The 25,865-nt window shown below is 34.8% G+C and overlaps 1 protein-coding gene across 5 annotated transcripts in view; it reads right to left on the reverse strand.

The window, feature by feature from the left end:
• The window catches only part of Ppn (proteoglycan-like sulfated glycoprotein papilin), a 75,510-nt gene that overhangs the window by 9,281 nt on the left and 40,364 nt on the right, over positions 1-25,865 (reverse strand). For 2 of the 5 annotated variants that reach the window (XM_088224871.1, XM_088224868.1), the window contains exons 29-44: positions 24,402-24,688; positions 23,224-23,400; positions 22,117-22,293; positions 20,893-21,072; positions 18,166-18,336; positions 15,356-15,440; positions 13,562-13,692; positions 10,387-10,560; positions 9,781-9,904; positions 8,295-8,385; positions 7,258-7,456; positions 6,106-6,312; positions 4,580-4,747; positions 1,403-1,681; positions 801-1,019; positions 366-496 (exon numbers count right to left, since the gene is read on the reverse strand). In XM_088224871.1, coding sequence (XP_088080997.1) covers positions 366-496; positions 801-1,019; positions 1,403-1,681; positions 4,580-4,747; positions 6,106-6,312; positions 7,258-7,456; positions 8,295-8,385; positions 9,781-9,904; positions 10,387-10,560; positions 13,562-13,692; positions 15,356-15,440; positions 18,166-18,336; positions 20,893-21,072; positions 22,117-22,293; positions 23,224-23,400; positions 24,402-24,688 — 2,800 coding nt within the window. The remainder of the gene's footprint in view (positions 1-365; positions 497-800; positions 1,020-1,402; positions 1,682-4,579; positions 4,748-6,105; positions 6,313-7,257; positions 7,457-8,294; positions 8,386-9,780; positions 9,905-10,386; positions 10,561-13,561; positions 13,693-15,355; positions 15,441-18,165; positions 18,337-20,892; positions 21,073-22,116; positions 22,294-23,223; positions 23,401-24,401; positions 24,689-25,865) is intronic. The other 3 variants (XM_088224872.1, XM_088224869.1, XM_088224870.1) reach the window with 2 other exon arrangements.

Here is a 25,865-nt window from a genome sequence, read left to right on the forward strand (position 1 = left end):
TTGTCTCGTGTTCAAAATATGACACAATGTGACATTGGTTTATATTTCGAAATGAATATAAAATGTAAAAAAACATTTCAAAAACGCCATAGATATAACTTTGAGTAAGTAAAGAAGAATCATTTGAGTAAGTAAAGGCTATCTAATATTTTCTTATGTGAAGTTGATTTATGGAACAAAATTGACATTTCATGGATTTAATTTGCGAGTCAGTACATCTCTAAGTAGAAATTTTAGGTGACTGATCTTAGGAAATTCATACCATAACGGCAATGTTACATCTCAAACAACATTGCTAAAACAGCCCGACAATATTTTAATATTGATAGTGACGATTCATTCGGTACACAAATCTTTAGACTTACAATGATAGATTCTTTCTTCCATGTGATGGTTGGAGCGGGGTTACCATATACCAGACAGCGGAGTACGGCGACATTACCTTCCTCGGCAAACACTTCAGGTTCCTCTGTTTCGTCGATCCTTGGTGGTTCAGCTGAAAACGGCAATAGGTTCAAAAACTGTTTATCATATTAATTTTACACAACGCCAATCACGCCAATCACAATGTTGATATACAAGTATATACATAAGATATACCACAATCGGCTCCTGATAAAAAATACTGGCAATGTTGTTTCTTCACAATGATCTGATGCATTGTAACCTCGAAGAAAATCTCGAAGATACAGGGTCGATAAATCACTCATTAATATTCAACTAAAACGTCATCGGTTCCTCCCAAATATCAGTTTAAAAAAGCCCTGAATTAAAAGCATCATTTGTTGCAAGAGGCATACCTCCGGGTATGTAGTCCCTGGATGTGGGCTGTTGGGTGAAGGCGGAGTAGTCAAGGTCGGGCGGTGAGCAGATCATGCTGCATCCCCTGCGGCAGCACTTGTACACTGTGGAGCAGTCTGCGTCAGTCTGGCACTCCCGGTCGCACCGATCCTCTGCGGGAGCGATAGCATTCTCGTCCAGCTGCTCCAGGTCTCTGGGACACTCTCCGGGCTTGTTGTCTGAATAGAGAGAGAATAAAAACCATGTGAAAATATCCGATACAAACCTAACCAGTACTTTATATTATAATAATATTGTTTCAATGTTTACTTTGACATAATTATCACATATTTTTTTAAAGACATGAGTTCAGTAGTCGAACGGCAAAAAGGACCATATGTAATTTTCAAAAGTGGTCACGAGAGCTAAAATAAGACTATGTTAGCATTTTGTCACGTTTTCAAAAATTAATTACCTTTCTAAATATTAGTGTCATTTTCTTTTTTGTATAGTTTAGTCACAGGGGCAAGTATGGTAAATTGTATATTAGTTAAAAAAATATATTTTGTTGTCTTTGTACCCTTGTTTTGTCTGTCTCGTTAAGTAAAGAGATGCTGCTCACCCAATCTGCAGTCGGGACGGAACCTCGTCTCTCCCGTTTCCCTGTCCCTGTAGATATCCACTACACAGCGACTGCCCTCCTCACAGCGGGTGTCGGCGCATGGCTCGTTGCAGCCACAGCGTTCGCAGCCGTCTCGCTGCACCGACCTCGTGTCTCCGTACGGACAGCGCAGAGTGGAGCAGTGCTCCTTGTAGACCTTGCAGGGGTCCTCTTGCTGCCGGTCGGGTTCTGGAGTTTCCGGTTTTTCGGGTTGTGCTCCCGTATCAATCTCGTTCGTTTCTAAAACACCAATTCACAAATTTAAGAGATAGATATATTTTTATGTCACTTACTGGCTCTGTCGTTGTCTACACATTTATGTATTGTATCCTCAGAAGGTGAAACAATTGGAACAAAAAAATACAAATATTTACATTTTTTTACTGTAAAAAATTTAATAAAAAGATTTGGTTAACAGCTCTGTTTTAGACTTGAAATTAAATAGAGATTTAGCAATATTATTGGTGTAAGAAGCGGGTTTTATAGCTGGGGGAAAGTGATTGACATCTTTAAGCCGAGTGATGTCTTCCCACATATTCAATCTTAGGCTTAATTATTGTAACTTCCACTTATACGCTAAATTTTAAGAAATAAATTCTACTTAACGTCCTTTCCCTCATTGATCATGTATTCATATCTGTACTTTAGATAACTATCCATTTATATGCTAACACCTTAGATAAGTGGAAAAAAAAACCCTGCTTTAAGTTTCACTGATTAATTTGTTTAAATTCTATGACATAATGAGCAATATTCTGTGTTAACTATATTAGTTTTATATCACCCGTCGATGGGAGGAATGCTCTCCCGAAACTGTAATAGTGTTCTTGTAAAAGAATAAAAATTGTGTTAAGTGTTGTATTAGTGAATAACAAAGTTTTATTTTCATATTAATTTATAATGAGTGTTACGAAGTGAATGCTTATTCAATTTACAAATAAATTGTTTCCTATTTTAAGTGACGTAGGGTAAAGTACACAGTTGTCCGCACTTTAAAAAATCATATATCTTTGATGGGCGGACATAAAAATGACAACAGAATACTTTGCCTCGTTCCTTAAGAAAAACACAACCAACACCATCAGATTCTAAATTAGCACTGCAGTAGGCAAAAAAACTCTCCACAGTACGATTATGCTGCGCTCTGATGGTAGACTACATGCATTAGGTATATTTATCACAAAAAGTGTATCTGTGAGTTAAATAACTCCACAAAACTATCAGATGTCAAAAATCTTATTTTTTACGTTCAAATTAAAGAGTGTCTAAATACAAATTGGTGCCGGTGATTCATATACTTTACCTTATTACAGAAATTCTATTTACAGTAAAAATATTTAAGCAAGTACATATCGACGGTAAAAGTTAATTTTGCACAAAAGTCGCATAAAAATTAACAAAACTTATTATTTAGAATCAATTTCAAAACTGTGCAAGACAGGTCGTCGCATTGGGGAAACAATGTTAAAAGTATTAGGAATTGTTTAAAAGCAAGGAAATTGGGTGTTGTACGAATTGAAGCCGAGAGACGTCGAACGAAAAACAGCAAGAACTTGTTTAAGTCCTCAATACATGAATAAATATTACTGTGAATGTGTTAGGTGAACAATGCAATGTGTTTAGTGGATGATTTAAAGAGTGATGATATATATTATGTGGTTAGGTTTATCAATTCGAATGAATTCTTTCCATTTAATTAACATGGTATTAGCTAGCCATTTAATGAATTCCGATAGTAATATGAGATCTGCTTCCGTCAATGTTTTACTACGCATAATGTATCAAAATTTCAAAACCAAGAAACAAAATTAAGTTGACAGATGTAGATCTTGCACAGACCTCAAATACCTATAGGAATTTCAAACAACTTAGAACTCAGAAGCAAAAATCAAACACAAATTTTGAATCTATGAACTTTATATTGAAATAAAACAATAGTGTATTTTTTATAGAAACATTTCTTGCCCTATGAGACAAACGGCAAGTATTACATTACCGTGCCACACTCGCGCGGAATGTTTGTTAGAAGCGCACTAGGTGGGATGACGTGTGAAAATGGTGTGACACCAACTGCAAGCCGTTTTGAATGTGCTCATTGATAGATATTTGTAATATTAGAATTCGATAAAATACCATATTGTTATGCCTCCTGAAGGAGCTTTCAAACTAAAGAGAAAATTATATCAAGTGATATTTATTGAGAGGTACAATCATTATTTTTTATGCAAACTCAAAATTTGTTTGATTAAAACTTATTGAATTTAGATCATAATTCTATAGAATCCGTTGTTAAATATGAGTTGTAGAGTTACAAAACCCACTCTGGAAGCTTTTTCTACTTATGTGCAAATAAATTTTACAATGCGACGAGTTTGAGACGGGTTGTGGTCCCGTGGGTAGTGTCATGGATTCCGGATCAGAAGGTCAGAGGTTCGAACCCTGCTTTACCGCAAATTGGTTATTTAGCGCTTTAAAAAGATTTAGTGGATCATAAGGCAAAAAATATTTCAATTAAAAAAATAAGATATTTCACAACAAACATATGAGTTGGATCGGGTTACATAACTCACTTGAATATTTATACAAAGGACCAGAATTTGTGACTCATCATCATCATTACTTTCCTATCCACATCCAGTGGTGTATAGGGCACTGCATTGCAATTCTAATTGCATATGGACCGTTTTTGTAACATAGAAAGTAAGGTGATCAATCTTACGCTTCCAGTGCCAGTCAAGGGACAGTGAAAACTTTCAGTGTAAAAACACCTTCAAAATAAATATTTCACATCGACCCTGCCAGGATTCGAACCTGGGACCTCAAGCATGGTAGATGAACGTTACATTAAACTACGGGGTGAACTTAAAATTTTATTTAATATGTGCCTCACTGTCATTTAATTGTGTAGATTTTGTGAAACTTTTTTTATTTGGGTGGGTTTTATAACTCTATGAATCGTTTTGTATAATTCGCATGTACATACGTTAAAAGAACATTTATGTATTATTATTGACAGTTTGTAGGTTATAGTATCATTGTGCTGTACAAAAGTGGCGTGCCTGCGTAGAATGACGTGCTTTACAACATGGACGGTGATACGTGACATGGCAACGGCTAAATGGGAATACTCTGACTAACGCTGGCCACAGACGCGCATACACTCGGCTGGGGAGCGGAAGTTGTTGGAGTTGCCGCCGCAGCCTGTGTATATAAAGGACACGCAGGTCTGCTCGATGTCGCTGTAGTACCAGCGCCGGTAGTACGAGGTCTGGCAGTTGCCCGAGTCCGCCGGCTGCTTGCAAAGTGCTGGAGGGAGGAAAATGCAACGGGCACGCATGTTCAGCGCAATAAGATTGTGAAAAATACCATTAGGATCAAAACAGAAAATGCAAGGGATGAAATTTAAAAGGATGAATAACGGGTCACTGACATAACATATAATAAATAGACACGTTATTCCTATACTAGCTACATCAAGATATAGCAAATATTGATAAACACATATAGTGTCCATGCGGCTCGACTGTGGAATCATCTCCCATCCATCATCAAGGATGTTACTACAGTATCTCTGTTTAAATCACGTCTAAAAAAACATCTTTTTTCTCTTCCTTAATCTCTCCTTGCCTGTTTCCAAAATCCAAATGGGCGGTTAAATAAGAACTGATGCCACCCAGGCGTCCGAATCAAATTACGTTTATGACACTGTGTAAGTATCTAAGTACCTAATTGTCTTTTTTGCCGAAATTACTGAAAAAATTTCACACATTTGGTAGGAATTGCGGACAAAAATCCAAGCTTTGTAGGAACTCAATAAGTAGCGTTTGGACCCTATAATTAAAACTAATTACAATTAATTTACAACTTCTTTTGTAGTTAATAAATGACATCCTTGTTTCGGGGTTTTTTGCTATTTTTTTAGCTTTTTTTATGTTACATGGTCAATGGATAAAAAGCATTACGTGTGGGTGATATCAGATCAGTTTAAAATCAACCCTTGAATTTTAAACACGTCTACTAACAAAGTATCTCTCAATTTGTAAAAAAGTGACAATTGTTTGTGAAATAGAATGTGACGGAAATAATGTTGCAGTGTGTGAAAAGCTTTATCTATTTTAATCCACGGAGTCAACATTGTGGAAAAATAAGAATGATTATTTATCTGCATTTGAAATTTATAAAAGTGGTATGTTTGAATATAATTTTCTTTAATAGTTTTATCTTTAAATAATCTGTATGAATATGCATATATTTATTTATTTACTTAGTGACAATATGCAATCGACATTGGATTTTCAAAAAAACCTCTCTGGTATAACAAGTAATGCTTTTAACGAGCAAATTCAGGCAGTCCCATCTTCTTCGTAATAACCAAGTTCGACTTTAGTTACAAATTCTATTCATACACATATATCAAATTTGGTGGGTAAAAACTTATGAAAATTATTTTCCAGTATGACAGAGTCATTTGCGAAATCTGTATTATGTTACAGAGTACGTCTTTCTGGAATTTATTTATTACTATACCTGGACGATTTGAATTGAATCTAATCGTCTGTTTATATTGATCGGGTGTCTGATCAACGCTGCTGTGGGATAGGATGTTTGATCGACCCCTATCTTGATAAAACTAACATCGATATAAGCATTAACATTGGGCTTACCTTGTTCGGTCTGAGTGGAAATGTCCGGTGACAGTTCTCGGCGCTCTTGGCAGACGGCCTCACACTCGGCCTGACTAGAGAAGCGGTTAGGTCCTCCCGCACAGCCCCCGAATACAAACTCTCGACAAGTCTGCAGGGCTTGGTCGTAGTGGAACTTGCTGAAGTGGCCGCGGCAAGGTCCCTCGTCTTTGCCGTAGCGACACACCTCTGGAAATGTTTTGCGCTCGTGTTATATCCGAAAATATTATTAAATCAGCAAGACGCATTATGATAGACATATCATAGATGCCGAGACATTATTTTATTTCATCATCTTGCTCAATACTGAGCATCACGGTCTGATGGGATGGCAGGCACTAGGTGTATGATAAACCTCCATTCTTCCCGGTTCTAGGGGCCTCACATAACTAACTTCTTCCATATTTGTGTTAAAATTACCTAAAATAATTTACTCTTGCAATTTGAAATACACTGTTTGATAAAAAAATACAAAGAATTTGTGCATTTTAAAAATATATATTACATATTTCTCAATCTCAATATTGTCTCCTTCAAAATAATCTACTACGGTCATGAAACATCGTCCTTTCATAGTTTTCTTCGAGAAAAAAATGCAAAAGAGCCAATAGGGCGTGATCGGGCGCTTTATCATTTTCCCTTAGGAATAATCACATCAAAACGAGTCTTATTAGTTTGTCTGTCAAAAACCAACTACGCGTCTATAATGGCCGAAAATTAACAGATTAATTACATATATGTATGTGTACCAATTTAGGAGGAAAAACTAGGCTCTTAGAATAATATATTTAAATTCAAAATTCAAATAATCCATGTATTTTTTTATCAAGCCACGTAATATAGAAAGAATATATGTGAATTTTTAATACGCTTAAACCAACAATATCTTGAGTAAGTTCAAGTCTTAGTAGTTTTACTATATTTAGCGGTTTAAGAATAACTAGGAATTTTAGGAATATTTCAAATCAAACATATTAATATCAATATGCCTTGATATAATCTCAAAGCATTAAATCGTTACTTGTTTGTACTTGTTCATTGGCAAATATTAATATATTGTTGATAATGTAATGAGCCAGGATTTCAATCCGTATCAACTGTTATTAACCATGTGGTTTAGAATCTCATTCTCACCGAGCCCTCTGAACTGGCCACACTGTCTCTGGCACTGTTCCTCGGAGACGAAGCGATTCCCGTTCCCGCCGCAGCCAGTGTAAAGGAAGTTGGTGCAGCGGCCCGAATCGGTGTCGTACGCCCACACCGCCAGCTGCTCGCTGCACTGCCCTGCCTCCAGTGGCAAGGAGCAAAACTCGGGGAGTGCATCTTGTGGCCTCTGTTTGGTAAACATTTATTTATTTATTCAATACTTGCATCAGAATATATAATATTAATACTAGAAAATTTATTAATAGGGTCTGTCACTTATACTCGCGCACGGGAATTATGGTGTTATAATAGCTAAATCAGTGTCATTTTCGTGTGTGGCACATTTGGCAAATTGCAATCAATAATCTAAATCTTACAATATATACCTCACATTTTTTTTTGTTTTAATGAGTTATGAGAGATAATTCTCTCGATATTTTTGTTATTATTACAACATTTATATATCAATTTATTTCTTCTTCACTAGGACCCGTGCCAGGGAATACATTTTAAAATTCTGTTGAAAAATGGCTTAATATAATATTATGTCTGTTTTTTATGCATATTGAGTTGTACAGGGGTAGGGGAGCTATAAATAAATAGCAGTGGGACTTGAGAAAAGCAGTTGATTTTATTAAAATCTGTAGATAATCTCATTTTTTATACCATGTTTTGAAAATTACATTAACAAGATGGCGACCGTCAACAGCAATACATTGATCAAGGCGATTTTTATAGTTTACGTGGGATTTTTGGTATATTTTGATGGATATGGCCGCAATTTCAATGGAGTGATCTTTTGTAGAGTTGCCGTGGATTATTTTGAGGCAAATATTGAAAATTAGTTCATTATTGACAATACTTGACAGCTCCAGAGAGATGAAAACGGGCCTCGTCACTACAGAAAAAAGTTGCTAATAAAAATATTTATGAAAGAATATCCTGACATCAATTTTAGCCATATTCGTAGTCAAAGAAGACATCTTGCTGTCAAAGAATTCGAGGCTGGGATATTGAAATATTACCTGAGTAAGCGGAGCAATGGCATTTGGATCCTCGGTGGTTGCGATTGGCCCTTGCTTACACCTTTCTTCACATTCGCTCTTGGTGTTGAATCTGATAAGTCACAATCACAACAATCATTACAAGAAAATTTGTTATCAATCTGTTTATCGAGTAAATGCACGAGTCATTTTGAAGAAAATTAAGGAAAGAACTGCTGGAGGTACAGATAGTACATTTCGACAGCAATGTGCACCTTAATTTACATTTCACCAAGTTTGCGTGTTTTCAAATGTTACCGTTGGCCTAACTTGTAAAAATCGTACATCCCAACGTACTTTTCTTCAGGTGAGAGTAAAAGTTGTTTTTACTTCAGAAGCAAATTTTTTAAATATGTTTTTAATTAAATGATGGTACACTGCACGAATATACAAGATTAACACACATTTACATTTCTCAAAGTCCCATCCATTAAAAAAATGACATAATTGAAAACGGGGAACTAGAATCCCAACCGCCTATGCGCTCTGTAACTGCAAAACATGTTGGGATGTTTACTTTACAGATCATGATCGAAATGATCAACACAAAAATGGTGATAAAAAAAATTTTGGGGTAAAATAAACCCAGTCCAACAGTTCTTTAGTTTTTTTTTAAATTAATATTTCCATCATTTTGAGTTTGTCCAAATTTTTGTAGACAAGGGCTGGATTCAACTCCCTGGGGAGCTGTTTATATTAACATGTTACAACAGAGATGAAGAACATTTAAGAGAAGGTAATATAAAAGTTTAGGCATCTACAGGGCTTATGACCTGTCAATGGCTGATTTAAGTGGCCACTTTACACACTGTGTAACATTCACCATTCTGCCTATATTTGAACATCTATATTCCTTCAATTCTTTCATCTGTTGATGTTTGTGAAGTTAAAGAGCTGAAACCTTTATTTATGCGGGTGAGATTCATCTAATTGAATTATTTTATGTTGATAAATTACCTGGTCCATGAAGAAGTATAGAAATTGAAAAAATAATCTTTTCAGGCGTTGCCTAGTATGTAGGTGAAATAATTCAATTAGATGAATCTCACCCGCATAAATAAAGGTTTCAGCTCTTTAACTTCACAAACATCAACAGATGAAAGAATTGAAGGAATATAGATGTTCAAATATAGGCAGAATGGTGAATGTTACACAGTGTGTAAAGTGGCCACTTAAATCAGCCATTGACAGGTCATAAGCCCTGTAGATGCCTATACTTTTATATTACCTTCTCTTAAATGTTCTTCATCTCTGTTGTAACATGTGAATATTTTCATACTTGTGATTTACCCAAATATTTAAATATTGTAGCCATTTTCAAAGAGTTGTAAATAACTCACTATTACAAAATTGGTATCAAGTCGGGGTGGAGTGGGGTTCAGACCTCGGACCTCTGATCCGTAAGACCGCAACAATGGCCAAAGAACACCAACTCGATTTAGTTGTGAAGTAAATACAGCACGGGTACCTATTATTATTTCCTTGGCATCCACCATAAGCAAACTGGCTACAGGTGTCGGTGTGCTTGTCGTAGAACCACTGCATCACTGAGCCATCGCAGGGACCAACAGCCATCGGTAGCTGGCAATGATCTGCAGAAAAAAAAGAATACATTGATTCATATTAATTTTGAAACGTGACCATTACATTTTTGAAAGGAAAATATGAAATGATGTAATAACTTATATTTACATATAAGTTATTATCATTACAATAGAATTCCACCAAGAATTGTCAATAAATAATTTAAATCAAAAATATAAAAGTCTAAGCATTGGGCTTATGACCGATGTTACATTTACCATTCTGACTGTATTTAAACATCCATATTTTGATACCTTTATTGATGTTCATATTCCATTTTTCAAAATGTTTTGTTGTAATGTTTTCTAATTGATGATAACTGACAAGTAGACATATAGATAGGGTATTTTTGATTAGGAAAAATATTAATACACTGAGTTTTTGATCAACTAGACAAACACAACGATTCATGATTTGTATACCAATCTTGTGCATTCTATGTACACACGTCAGCTTGAAGCTACAGTGTACGTAATAATATAATTTGCACCTTGAACACTGGAGCAAAATCCTTCACACTCCTCTCTGGTGGCGAAGTTGTTGTGGTTCCTGGACTGACAGCTACCAAACAGGAACTGCTTGCATACTCCATCAGTGCTGTCGTAGAACCACCGGGGCATCGTATCTGCACACTGGCGAGTGTCCACGGAGAGGAAACAGATCTCTGCACAGATGTTACAATATTCATTTAATAATGATATCGGAACAATTTTAAAATAATTCAACTTGTTGGTAAATCAAGTAATCCATTTAAATGCAGTACTCTCTCACAAGTGACCGCTTGTTGAGACAAGTGACTGCTTATTGTGTGGTCAATGACCACTGTGCGCGATGTATGTGTCTACTATGTCTGCCTTACACTGTCTGTTCAAATGTAATGTATAAAACAGTATTACATTACATAATATATCTACCTACAGTAAAACATAGTTTCAGTCATTCATAGGTGTCATTATTAGTGATTTTCATTTTTTATTTTTTAAATTTATTGCATAGAATTAGTATAGATATTTAATAACAGGGAATCTATATAAAACTAATTAATATAAAATGAAAACGGAGTGTTCTCTGTTTATGATAGTCTCCATCTAGCATGGCTCAGCTTGTTCTAAGATGGAGATTTTTTATCTTTTAGAGCATAAGTAGTCCTATACTAATAAAACAATAACATAAAAAAAAAACTAAAACTACTTATTATAAATGCCTAGCTAATCAAATGTAAGAAATTAAAAATCGTTATTATACAAATATAAAGTATATATTTGTACCAAGAATACATGTTACTTAAACATAAATAATATGGCATAATAAATATATTGTAAGCTGGCAACACCAAGGTTCCGGTCCCGGGATGCAAACGCAGCCTTTTGGTGAGTACCCCGTCCCCTGAGAAGGAAGAGGTTCCTCGCCCACTCCCTTAACTGACGCCCGACCGACTACACCGCGCAACACACACGCAGTTACTCGTCGCTGTTTAACATTTGTCTTTGGATAATATACGAGGGAACCAACTACCCTGTTTGATTTCACAAAAAGAATCCCCCATTTTTTTAATTCTGTTTTACAATATAATAAAAAACAAATATAAAGCAATGAAATACATTAATCTGGCATTTTCAATAATCCGTCCGATATCTGCCAGATTACTGAGAGACCACTGTAATTATAAAAAATCATTCTGATGTGTAGATTACTCGTATCATAAAGATTGGCACCCTTTTTAATGATCCTTTGGTTTATATTCATAAAGAATATAACTTGGCCTCTCAATGAAATGAATGATGAAAACTATAATATGTGAATGTGATGCTTGGTATTACAAAAGAGACCGGATCCTCGAGGAACCACTGGTTATACCTGAGGAAGTTAAGGTGCTCGCTCCCTACCTAATAGTCTGATACTTTAAGAATCTGGGCATGGAGGGGGAGATTTAGCAATATGAGAACACTCGCCCTCTAATTCTGAACTAATTTACGGGGACCCGTCACAGTAGATCTACGCAGGTCGCAGTGAGGTCATGGCCTCGATTGTGATGGGAAGATAAAGACGTCATACCTTCACCTTGACGATATAGTTGAAGATAAATTCCTTCTAGCGATTATAAAGACATACTACCGACCCCCCACCTTCAAGTTTTGGGTAGGTACATCGATATGAATCAAGGGGAAGCGTACGTCACGGTACACATATATACGCTCTAAAATGACATAGCTTCAATATGACGTCATAGTTGAAGATAAAAGTCTCCCGACCGACTACAAAGGTATAGTACCGATACCCCCACCATCAAGTTTTGATGTAAGTACATCATTTTATACCGATGGGTCTAGAACCCCTCGATACGTTTATCTACACATTTAAAGTGTAAAAAATTTTGTTCCACCGAGCAATTTTTCCTTTAATTATGATTTATTAAAAATTTTGATCGTTTTGAGGTTGGCACTTTTTTTCTTAAAAGCCTATTAAAAATATGAGAGAGAAATAAGTCAGTTTTAAAGTCGAATTAAATTCCGACATAACTGTCACTTTAATAAAACGAACGCCTAGATGTGAAAGTAATGTCGCTAGGTTCTCTCCTATTGACAAATAAAAGTATCTAGGCGTCAGACACAGATTATATGCTTCAGAATGTTACCACTCTAAAAAAAATATTTAGTTATTATATTTTTTCCATCTGTTTTACTATCTTTCCGAGTGTATGTATCGAGACATTATAAGAGCCGGCTTTGTAGTCGATCGGTAGATACATACAGACAATCGTTAAGCGTACCAAAAGTCATGCAAAATTCATGTTCAAGCGAGCATTTTTTGCTTGAATTGGGATTTATTGGAGTTTATAATCGGTTTGAAGTGAGCACTTTTTTTTACAGAAGCCTATTTAAAATATAAATGAGAACTATTTTAAATGTTAATGACGTAAGGAACGCGGACTAATTGTTTGCGGTCATTCCATTGGCTTGTTTCGATCATATGATGTCGATATGACAAGCAAGTAGAACATACCGAGGTAAGATACAGATAGTACAGAGGTTAAGTATACCGTCTCGATATATACAGATGAAGATAGCGTTCATAATCGAGGCACAGGAGCTTTTATAGGACTGACGTCTAGTTTTTCAGAATAAAAATAATACCTAGCCTCTCACATTTTTCTCGAGGTTTATTGGGAGTGGCTAACCAGTGGTAGCCGGGCTGTGATCCCGTGGCGATGTTGTGGACCCACGGATCAGGGGTCTGAAATTTGAACCCCGCTCTAACACAACTTGGTCCCTAATTTCTAATAGTGATTTATTTACAACTTGCTGGTAATTTAAATATTAGAAGAACGCAGATACTTATTTTGAAAACTGAAATTTCTTTATTCAGAAACATTCAGATTCTTTAATAATCCGGCACATTTTCAGGGCTGACTAATGATTTACTTGGCTCCTTATCGATCAAATTAATCGCAATACAAAAATAACTTATAATAGGTTATTAAAATAACAAAAAATTAAACTATCCAATAACTGAATTATTTGACTGTCTTAAACAAATAAAGACATACAACCGTAATATAATTATAACATTACCATTATTATATAATTTCCTAACAGAGGTAGGTAGGCAGAGAATAGATCACCATATTATGCATCTATGTTAGCATTCTTGGTGATTGTACTAACCGGTTCCATAGGACTCTGCAGGCTGAACGGTGGTGGTGACTTGTTGCTCACTACAGCGAGCCTCGCATTCCTCTTCTGATGGGAAGTTGTTACTGTTGCCTCCACACCCGCCATAATAGAACTGCCGACACCTTTAAAGAGATCAATTAAATATGATTAGGTAGACACATTTACTATATTTACAGTCATTTTTCCCTATCCGCATCAATACATATTTCCATTGTAGTACTGATTTTTATTGATTACCGGATATATTTATTCAATTTAAAAGTTTATTACAAAAGAGACATTAGTTATGTTTCACTGTGTTTGTGGTTTGTAATAAGGTAAAAATTGGAATATTGTGGCTTTCAGTCAGGACAATGGAAATTTACCAAGCTGTCCTCTGCCTTGAAAATTAATTGCCAAAAGAGCAACAGCTCCTCTCCAGCTTATATTACATCGGAATTCTGATAGAACCCTCTAAATAACAAAATTAGGGAAAACAAGTTAAAAATGCAGTTATATGTCAGTTTTTTAGCTTTATCAACTGATAAAATCCTCTAAATTCTCTGAGATTTAGTTACAAAGTTATCATGTATAAAAACCCATTAAATGTTTTTTTTTTTTTTCAAATGTTTTCTAGTCAAAACCATTAGTAATTTAAATAATTTATTGGATCTGAAGTGGTTTCAGGAGTATGTATCATGTCCAAAATATGTTGAAATAACTTTTGTTGAGTCAAACATTGAAAGTCATTTGGAAAGGAGACAAAAAGATAGATATAATATGCTACGCAGATGATGCTGTTCTAATAGCAGACTCCGAAGATGGATTCAAGTGTACTAATTCCACACATCCTCTCAACGATTTAATATAAAAATCTCCATAGATAAAACAAAGAGCATGGTAGCCTCAAGACAGCCAGTACGATGGAAACTTGTAATAGACAATAAAATAATAGAGTCAATAATGCATTTAGAGGGTCTACCCTCAGAGTAATAAAACACCACTCGTTTATAGAGCCGCCCATACAGACAAAAACCATTCCATACTCGGATAAAGAAATATGGACATTTAAACATAAGCAAAATGGTGAATGTTAAAGTGTGTAAAGTGGCCACTTAAACCAGCCAATGACAGGTCATAAATCCTGTAAATGCCTAGACTTCCATATTCCCTTCTCAAAAATGTTTTCCCTGTTGCAATAAATTTAAATGTCAAAATATTACATTACATGTCTATTTGTTGCACTTGTGGAGGAGGATAAAAAAATGTGTTTGTAGTGGGTAACTCACAAATGCTGATTTTGAGTTTACCGAACTGTAGTAATTACACAGCGATATTCTACCTATATAATTTTCACAAAAATGGCGCTCTATAAATTATCCAAACATATTTAATGATAATGATAATGACATCCCTGCATCCTACTATTTTCTTTACATTTTTAAATTTAGATTTATTTATTTATGACAAAATACATCAATATAATAATTTTCAACTCTACATATTACATATTTTATTTTTACGAAATATTCCCAATCAGCAAAAGTGGTATGAGGGGATATAAAATATTATGACATAATAGTTTTGATAAAAAGTCGATAAAATAACATATCACATATCACTCGTCACACAAGCTGTAAGAAGTGTTTTATTTAGGTATTTTTTAAGTACGTATATGTTTTGTATATTTTTTAGGTCATTAAAAAGTGAATTGTAGAACTTATAAAACATGTAAACTAGCTAAACAAAAACTAGAACATATAAAACATTTTAATTTTAATAATCAGATTAAAATGAGTTAATTACCTCTTTTCTGCAGAATCATAGAACCACCTCTCTTTGTAGACAGCACATTCTCCGGTAACTGATGGTAGAGTACAAATATCTTGCGCTGCATAGTAAACAAATAATTTAACAACAATTCTTTACGCTACATATTATATAAACTGCAAACAAAAAAGCTATCTGCGCAAGTTAAAGCCTTGCTACTATTGCAGATATGGGTGGTAGGTAAGGCTGGTTTATTTTTGATCCACTTTCTCTGACAAACATTTGAGGATGTCCAAATCTTTGTAGACAGGCTGGATTTTGAGAAGACTAGACTTACATATTCACTTCTCAAAATGTTTTCCCTCTCTGTTGCAACAAATTTTGATATATATTTAGAATAATTGAATCTAGGTCACGAGAGCAAGTATGTTTGGTAATATGATAGAACAACGGGCCAGCTTCACCTGAAGAGTTTTAAGTAGTTTCCTCTCCACATGAGCAAATGCTGAGAAGTTCCTGATTGGCCCACTCTAGAATATCCTTCCTGATCCCAAAACTTAGCTTAAATTCAAAGTAATTAACTGCAGAATAATCCTATTTTATGAAATAGAAACCTTGTATATATTATAAGCAAGGTAAAAAATAATGCAACTCCGATACATTTTTTTTTTAACATGATAGAATATAAATAACTACTTAATAAGGAAGTTCAGTATTACTGGATATTTGATATAAAAAATGTTTTCTTGCGTGCGGTAAAAATTGGGGCATTAAATTGTTCAGCCAAGTTTCTCAAAAATGTACAAAAAAATTAACAAAAATTAACCACATTGAACGACGTCGCTAGTCCTTTCGAATCAACTAATAACAGAGTGTTGTGATAGATTTCCAGTTAACGGGAAGCCAACCCACCAATCAGCAAAAGGCAGAGTTATTTCAAAATCACAAAATTAAAAAAAAAACATTGCGCCGATAATATGATACATGAAAATATATTTTTTTTAATTTTTACAAATAAAAAAAACTACTGAACTATCTCACTGTGGGGTATTCAATTATTGTTTTTTTACTGATAAACTTGAATGAACTGAAAAATCGGGACATTAAAAAAGCTTAAGAATGTTTATACATTTTTCACCACTTTTTTCTCATTGCATCAAGTAAAATGAGCTTGATAAAAAGGGTACCAAATGTAAAAACTAAAACAAACTAAACGAGTAATGAGGCTAAAAAGATTAAAATAATATATGTAAGATAGTTCCATTAAAAACCATTCATTGTAAAATTACATTAGTAAGTATGATATTATTGCAAGCAGAAAAGTTCAAAAACCATATTCAAGCATGTATTAATTGAGTGATGGACACTGAGCCAATGCAAAAAAGAAGATTCTATCAAAAATGCATTCTTAATACGGTACAGATTTTGTAGATAAATTTTAAAAGGGCAAAAATGAAAATGTTGCAATCAGGTCTTATTTTATGACAGCGGAAAATCTAAATAAATGTATTACAGTGTTCTTTCACTAATCCGCCACCTTAAAACCAGGGCAAGTAGTTAGTTATAGTTCATACATACAAAAGATGGTAAAAATTAAAATAGGTTTTAAAAAAAAACAATTATATTCCATAATTTGTACTTGCAAGTTACAGTTTTATTTATTACAGTTAAACTATTTTTACTAACTACTAGACAGTAAATAACCTCTCTCTGATACGTCTAAGCATGATAAATGACTAAATTTGGCATACTTGGAAAGAGTTCAGCGGAAGCTTTTACGCTACATACAGTTCAAAAAGGGTAAACCTGTAGATGAAATTTGCTACCAAACTTTGATGTCTGAGTTGAGGTTACCATTGCTCTCCACCAGAAGGACAATTGCTGACCTCACTCTAATGCACAAAGTGATATGCACCATAATAGATTGCCCAAAATTACTGTCCCTGGTAAACTTTCGTGTACCCACAAGAACCACCAGACTCCAGCACATGTCCCAGTGAGTACAATAGGACAAAATTCACCCACCATTCTCCCCTAGCACGCATCCGCAGAAGATCTAATAATTATGCTGAGCCGTGGGACTCACTCCACACCACTCCTGCTGCAATTAAATTAGATATCTTTCCATTGAATGGCCATCTCCTCAATTCTCCTCTTTTTAATTTCTATTCATCTTTTCTTTTTAAAAAAATATTATTAACATATTACTGAAATAACTATGATTCTATTTTATGTCAGTTGCTATAATACTTGATGTACTTTTTAACTAAATATTGCAATAGCCCTCTGACCGTTTATAAATAAATACATACAATCATACGAATACTGGCAAATTACAGATCTTGATTTTGTACTTTCATATAGTAAAGAAATGGCAGATTATAGCAGTTGTCAGATTCTTGAGAGGCAGAGGATTACTGAGAGAGGACTGTATACTCGAATATGTATAAAAATTAATAATGATATTAGAGATTACGATTTGAGTTTGGGTTACTTCTTCAAATTCTTGATATTACTTCAAGTATTGTGAATAATATTTAATGAATAAAACATCTATTGCATATCTTCTTTATAAAAACATTTTTCAAACTAAAAGAAAGTGTGGGAATTAGGATATAATAACCAATATACCATATTAAATCCCATCAATATAAATTATCCAAAAATAAATATTGTTTTCTATGTTTATTTCCTAACTTACCACAGGACAGAGCAATGGAGTTGGAAAATTATATACTTTTAAAAGAGTGAGATCATTGTTAAAAGTGTTTCCTTGTGTTTTCAAGTGCCAATGTCTGCAACAATCAGCAGGAATTGGAAACAGAATAGAATTTGTGATGACCAACCTACGACTTTAGGGCAGTTATGTTCGCAGTCTTTCTCCGAGTCGAACTGATTGTCGTTCCCTTCACAGCCGGTGTAGTAGAATGGCAAGCAACGGTTTTCCTCCCCGTCAAAGTACCACTTGGGGATCTTCTGGGTGCAGTTACCGGCCGAGCGAGGAAGCAGGCACATGTCTACACCACACCACAACACCACATGCTCAAGTATTAAGAATAATCATGCAAGACAACCTTTTCTCAAAAACAAATGTCCAATCATCTATAGTTTGTTGCTATGAACCACTTAAATAATATATCGTAGGTGATACTGCATTACTGCATAACCTCGTTTTTTTTACGGCATAAATTTATTCTAGGGACTATGAACTGTTGGTTTTAAATTATTTTTATTTTTAGTGTTGTGGAGGGCATCACCAACAAGCCGTAAAGTTGGCAGAGCCTAACACCGCTTTGGCCCGCAATGTGTAATCCGATGCATTTTCAGCTCGGACAAGTTATTAAACGTCGTGCGTCGGAAGAACATTCACGTCCACCAGCTCCTCGCCAGTGTTCGCTATTGTAAATTCCTTCTGTACAAAATTGTAAGGATGTAACTCGTGTGTATCTACTCAATAAATAACTTCTATTGTAATCCATCTTTCTCATTTAACCTCAAATCAATTCACGCACACCCATCCATACAGTGTAAATAATAGTAATAATTGTACTGATACTCCAATGATATTTGTGATTAACTAAAACTGCAAGTAATATATCGACGCTGAAAAGGAAAAATTTATCAAGCGACACATAGCAATTTTACAGAAGAGCCCAATCAAAGTTTTATTGTATTTTAATTTATAAAAATCTCGTGTTTTAAATTTTGATTTAAATTATATGAGAATCACGCTAAAATAATACGCATGTATAAGAGTTTCTTGCTAAAAAAAAAAAAAAAAAAACGGTTATTGGCTCTTCTGTAAAGTTGCTACACATCTCTTGGTACCTTTTTCCATTCCAGCGTCAATATTAACAAAAAAATCACATTGGTAGGTATGGCAATATTGTAGTACCACTGGCGATATCTCATTGATAAAGGCAACTGGTGACCAAAAAAGTACACTTAACAATCATGTATAAAGTAAAGAGAAAAATAAGAAAAGTACCAGTGAAATATTTTATTTCACGGTCATAAATTTTTTTAAGTTCCATTTAAAATCTTGATTTTGATATGTAATTTTTTTTTAAATGTTTTAGCCACCGTAATATTAGTTGACGACAGGACAAAATGAAAAAAGGTTGTCTTTTACATGCAAAGCTGTTTATAATACTTAGATCATAATAATTAGCTGGAAAAGATGCAGGAGAGTATTAAAGAAATAAGATTACTATACCAACATAATATGTAATATTCCTAGAATATTAAAATGTCAAGCATATCAAAACACCATTTATCTCAAAATTTCAGGATGAACTTTAAATAAAATATCAAAAAACTTAATTGAATCAATATTGTGTATATTACAGTGTTGAAATAAGAGTTTAATATGATTAATTCATTTGTGAATTTGGAAAATGAATACCATAAATTAAATAAGAATAATTGCAAATTTAAAAAAATAAAATCAGTGTTTTAATTTACTCCACATCATAGTTGAAAATTTAACCATAACCATTCATTTCTAATTAGCTAATTTAAATATTTTTTAATGAATAAGCGTAGTTCTGTTAGAAAACAGATAAATATCATAGTATTTTTTTTCTGTTAGGCTGAACTAAATATGTCACCGCATTTAAATCCAACGTATCAATTTAAAATTCATAGATCAGTGAAAGAATAATTCTAAATAATTTATGAAGATAAAAAAATAAATATGAAAATTTGTAAAACTAAATTTTATAAAAGATAAAAACATGATTTTATCTTTGACCACTTTTTTGTAATAAATACAACATTCAGAAGAGTCAAGATCAAGAAAATAATTTATTAACGCTTTCAATCCCAAGCAATTTTAAACAAGTAGATATTACTTTATTTTTGGTTACAGTCGATTCCTATTTAATTGAAACTCTCAAATGTACAAAAGAAAATTAATTCAGCATGAAAACCTGAATGAAAACAGTAAAGCCAAGAATCGGCCCCGTGAGATTAAAATAATTAAATATTATTACTATACTACAACAATTACCATCGCGTGCATTTATTTTGACATACAATTCTAGCTTCTGACACATTCGTTACTATTTGATAACAAAATATGTATTAATAAAAAATTGAGTTATTTTCCAAATCAAAAAATATGTATTTGTCAATTTGACGATAAGATTGTGTGACATTTAAAAATTATTGTATTTCAATCTGTAAAACAAAAAACTCAATGATTTTTCTGTGTGGATGATTCTGATTTTTTTCATCCATAGATGTAGTAGACACTAGAATTCTTGACATAATCTGAGAAAATAGTGAAATAAATACTCCGTCCCAACCGCAAAGCCATACACTATTCGTCTCGAATTTTTATGGCCCCGCAGATAAGGTGGTTCACACAAAGAGGTTAATCTTGTCATACATGCCTTTTACCGTATCAATTTTTGAAAATATTAATTCTGAGTCGTCGATTAATTCGATCATACCAAATCTCTTTTGGCCATCCTCGTCCTGCATTACGATTCGCTCTTGCCGTTTTCTTTTTCAATAAACCACCGATGCGATAAATGAGTATGTCACTGTTATTTGTCGTGCGGTCAAACCTTTCATCTTTCCAGGGGTGTCACACTGCAGGATGCACGCGGACTCGGAGATGAAGCGGTTGGCATTCCCTTGGCATCCTCCCCAGTTGAAGGGTTGGCAACTCCTGCTCTGGGAGTTGAATGACCACCGAGTGAAGTTTCCAGCGCACTGACCAGAATCTGTCTCCAGCTCGCAAACATCTGGAGAAAATTGTTGCAATATTCAACAAGAGTTATACATACATATTATAGAAGCCTGTACCACGATTCGAAATCCTTGTTAAATTGATAGACAAAAAATTGAGAAAAAAATTACAACATTTACGATTGATAATTGATGAATAAATGTAACATTTTTATATTTCTTTCCCACATTCATCTTCACAACCTGAAAAAAAAATTAAGCCTATCTCCTTTGTTACGCTCGCCACAACTTGAACTTTTTACAACAAATAGTTATCATCACACAGGAATAGATTCTGGAAGATTTAAGCTGCATTCCGGGAGTCAGGGGTTAAAAAAAAATTATAAGCTTATTTCCGGGAGGGTTAGCAACCTCAACCGCAATACTATCGTAAACATAATAGAATACGAAACTTAAAATCTTACTATCTTTAACCAGTAGCCAGGCAGTGGCACGGTGTGCTGGATGCAGCAGTGCTGATTAGACTGGCCCAGGATTGTGATAAATTCAGAACCACGGTCCCCGACCTCCGGTAGGAGCAGCAAAAGAAGAAGAAGAACCAATAACAGCCAAATGAACCAAAGGTCAACCACATTTGAATCAATGATAGTGACACAATAGGTTTCTGTGTCCAGGTGAATAAAGAATACAGTTTTGTATCTAAAATAGAACCAAAACTCAAGTACGAGTTCTTTCGACTCAATGGCTGCTCTCAGGTAAAAATCCTCAAAAAGAAAATCGAGTGAGGATAAGTCCGACTCGTACTGTAGAGGTAAACGCGTTTGCCTACCATGTTTGTGGCTCTAGCAGGGTGAACATAAATATTGGTTTTAAAGATTATTTAAATCTGAAATCTTTCACTTTCCTTGGACCGGTACCGGAAGTGTAAGACTAATCACCTCAGATGACAGTAACAGATGATGGAGATACACCGCATTTGACGTTCCAATGGAGTGTTCTATGCACCATCTGATGTGGATGAGGATGTGTGTGATTGTGTAATAAAGGCATTATTTTCCCACCATTACAAATATTGAACCATCAGAACAAATAAGGTTTACCTCCTGTGGGCACATCCTCGCACTGTTTCTGGCACTCCTCCCTGTTCTGGAACCTATTATTGTTCCCGAGACAGCCCCCGTAGATGAACTGGCCACACTGCTTCCTCTCCTTGTCAAAGTACCAAGTTGGATAGTATCCTTCGCATGGACCCTTCATTTTGGGAAGCTTGCAGATGTCTGAAAAGAGGTTTGATTTCAATTTGTTATTCACAATCATTACCCAATTTAAGAAAATTATGTCAAAATTTAAAAATATTGCGTATCAACTAGAAGTCGTGTCCATTTTTCTTAAAACTTAAAAATAAGAACCAAATTAAAACAAAATGGTTAAGGTTATTATACATCAGTTGAAAGAAAATTTTCTAGTTTAAGTAGCCACTTTACACACTGTGTAACATTTACCATTCTGCCCATATATATATATATATATTTTAAAGAAATATTTGCGTTCTTATGATTTACCCAAATATTCCATTTTTAGGGCCATTTTCAACGAGTTGTAAATAACTCACTATTAGAAAATGGGAATCAAGTTGGGGTAGAGTGGGATTCGAACCGCGGACCTTTGATCCGTGAGTTCCAGACACTAGCGACAGAACCACAACCCGATTCATTTGAGCATCTTTATTCCTTCAATTCGTTCATCTGTTGATGTTTGTGAAATTAAAGAGCTGAAACTTTTATTTATGCATACTGATTATCGTGGTTTCGGATGTGACAGGGTTTAAAGAACACCCTGTATTTATTGTCATGTTATAAATATATATGACTTCTACTCTTGTATCTTATTAGATTATCATAAGCAGTATGTAATGAGTGCGTATTCAAAATTTCATTAAAAAATATTGAATGAAAATTATATTTTAGGAGATTTTTATGAAAGTAGTAATTATTTAATTTTTAACCATTTTTTTCTCCGCTGCGTTAACCTGTTACATTGTAGCGACGCCCACATAAAATGTGTTAATTTGTTGCAATTTTTTTTGTCGAGTCTTCTTGTTCTCTTAATTTGGAAAAAAACGGTCACAGCTTATGTTAACATTAACAAATTAGTCTACGTATTGTGCATCCAGATGGCCGTGAAAACCTAAGAAATTCAAAACTTACCCCTTCCTAGTGGCTGCACGCACACATCCTTGCACTCGTCCTGCGTCTTGAACCTGTTATTGTTTCCATCACAACCCCCGTACCAGAACCTGGAACACCCTCCATACACCAGGTCATAATACCACTTGACAGTGTAGTTTCTGCATGAACCACGGTCCTTCTCCAGCTCGCACGAGGCTGAAAACAATTCAAAACAGCTTTATGCAACCGATATAAATTTATCTATCTACTAATTTATTTATTTATTATTCCATAAATGCCCAGAGGGCTCTTACAATGTGTATTTTTAATGTACATGAAATACATAGCAACAGTTATATAATTTTTATTACATCAGGTAAACACATTAGAAAGTTGGAGAATTGTGACTTTTTCAACAGATAGCACAGCGGATTTTATTGCAAACAAGCAAAGTATGGAGTACGTCCAACAGCTCTGCACAATTATTTGCAGTACTTATGCATGCTCACCAAGGGAGGGGAGAATGGTGTGTATAGTTTATGTGTGAACATGTGTTGAAGTTTGGTGGCCATTGTAGGTACACGAAAGTTTTTTAGGAACAGTAATTTTGGGCAATCTATTAGAGTAAGAATCTGAAGTAAGTAGTAAGTGTTAATGATTTTTTTTTATGCCACTGAAATTTTTTGTTTCATGTACTTTATATTCATGTAAAAACTGTAATTATTATTTAGTAAAAACACAGTATGTCAATTGTTTCAAAAGCACAAAATCTGTGTCATATCTACACTAAGTTTTTGCTTAAAAAACATACAGTTTTTCGCACTGAAATATTTTTGTTGCTTTCTTACTTATGACACCAATATTATACACAAGTGCTAAGTATTTTTCTTTTAAAAACATTTTTTTATACTTGGTAGAAGGCATAAGCCTTTTTTAAAATAAATTCAATATTATAGGAATTAGGAATGGTTAAAAGTTTCAACTGCATCCAGTTATTTAATGGAATTTGTGAAAAAAAGTGCACAGGTTGTATAAAATAATAAAGTTACTTGTTATTATTATTATTTATTAGTTATTGGAATATTCATTTTTTTTTTCTTCATAATTGTTTTTTTTTTTTTCATTTCAAGAGGTTGATTTGGCAATAAGCCTGCCAATGTACAAATGTGCATGTACGTGAAGTTAAATAAATAAAATAAAAATTAAACTTGGATTACCTTGCAAATCGGCCGGTTTATCTTCGCATCCTTCAAACTCTAGTCCTTTGGCCTCCGCCTGGCCGTCGGGGCAGCATCCGTGGGTAGAGGCCGAGCAGTCGCAGCCTGCCCGGTCTGGGCCCTGGGCAGAGGTCTGGCCGTCGGAGCAGCAGCCGTGCTCGGAGTCCTGGCAACCGCAGCCCTGGGCGCGCGGCCCCCGAGCTACCTGCTTACCGTCCGGACAGCAGCCAAACTGGAAGGTGTGGCATGAGCAGCCCTCGAATTTGGGGCCCAGAGCTGGCGTGTATCTGAAAATGTTATTATGAATAAATTTAAAAATATTTTTTTACATACATACCAGTAACTTATGGTGACATTTATGTTTAGGCAAGCATAAGCAAACACTTACATTCTTGGTATTTTGATGTTATTTAAATCTCAAACACACATACTATTTACATTCATGATCATCATACCCAGAGGCGGATTATCCTTTAGGCAAACTAGGCAGCTGCCTAGGGGCGCCAGCATTTAAAAAAAAAGCAATTTAGAAATTTACATAATACTTTTGCCGACACTGCGCAAATCGTGCCAGAAAAATGCATTATGCTTTTATGGATAATCGCAAGTATTTGTAATCGTGAACTTAGTCTCAGATACAGTTGCACATAGTAGCCGGGCTAGGTGAAACGAGGCATAGACACACGCCTGGTAAAGAAGAGGCCAGTATTATTAATGAGCTCTAAATAGCGCGCCCTTTTGCGGAGGGGTTTGGCATATTGTGTAGAATTTAGGACATGGGACAGCGCCAGCGGGCAGTGCGTAATCTGTACTAAACTTACAAAACCTGCGTCTGTCGTTACATTGTTTTCCTTGTAATTTTGTGATCTCTGATATTATTATTGTTATTAATAATAATACAGTAGCAGCTATTAAGCTGATGCGTGTATATCAAGTGTACATGGTTATTAAACATTATAAATTGATGTGAGCATCTAGGCGGTTTTTGAACACATTAACAGAACTAGCACCAATCACTTTCTGGGGAAGATCATTCCATTTCTCCACAACTCGGTTTGTCAGGAAGTTCTTCCTGGGGTTGGATGAGAAGGAGGTAGTGTTGAGTTTCAATGAATGACCTCTGAACATTACGCACTAAATTTATAATACAAACCTCCTACAATGAGTGAATTAACAAAAAAAAACCAAGTGGCACAGCATACAAAAAGTTAACTAAAGAAAGAGAGAAAAATGCACACTAAATGCAGCGTATATCGATCATCTATTATATGAAGATAAAGTGATCAGCCTTACGTTTCAGGCGCCAGTCCAGGGCTGCGATTATAAAGCCAATCTTCATTGGCTTGTCATCTCGACGTCATATGATTGAATCCAACCAATGACCCTGAAAATGCCACTGGTTAAAGCCTCTTTCAAACGTCCCCATTCTTTCCTATCATCCGCTTACAATGTCCCCATGTTTTA

Source organism: Micrasema longulum, unplaced genomic scaffold, assembly GCF_059751315.1.
Source record: "Micrasema longulum isolate JH-2025_06_02 unplaced genomic scaffold, ASM5975131v1 h1tg000313l, whole genome shotgun sequence".
Lineage (NCBI taxonomy): Eukaryota > Metazoa > Arthropoda > Insecta > Trichoptera > Brachycentridae > Micrasema > Micrasema longulum.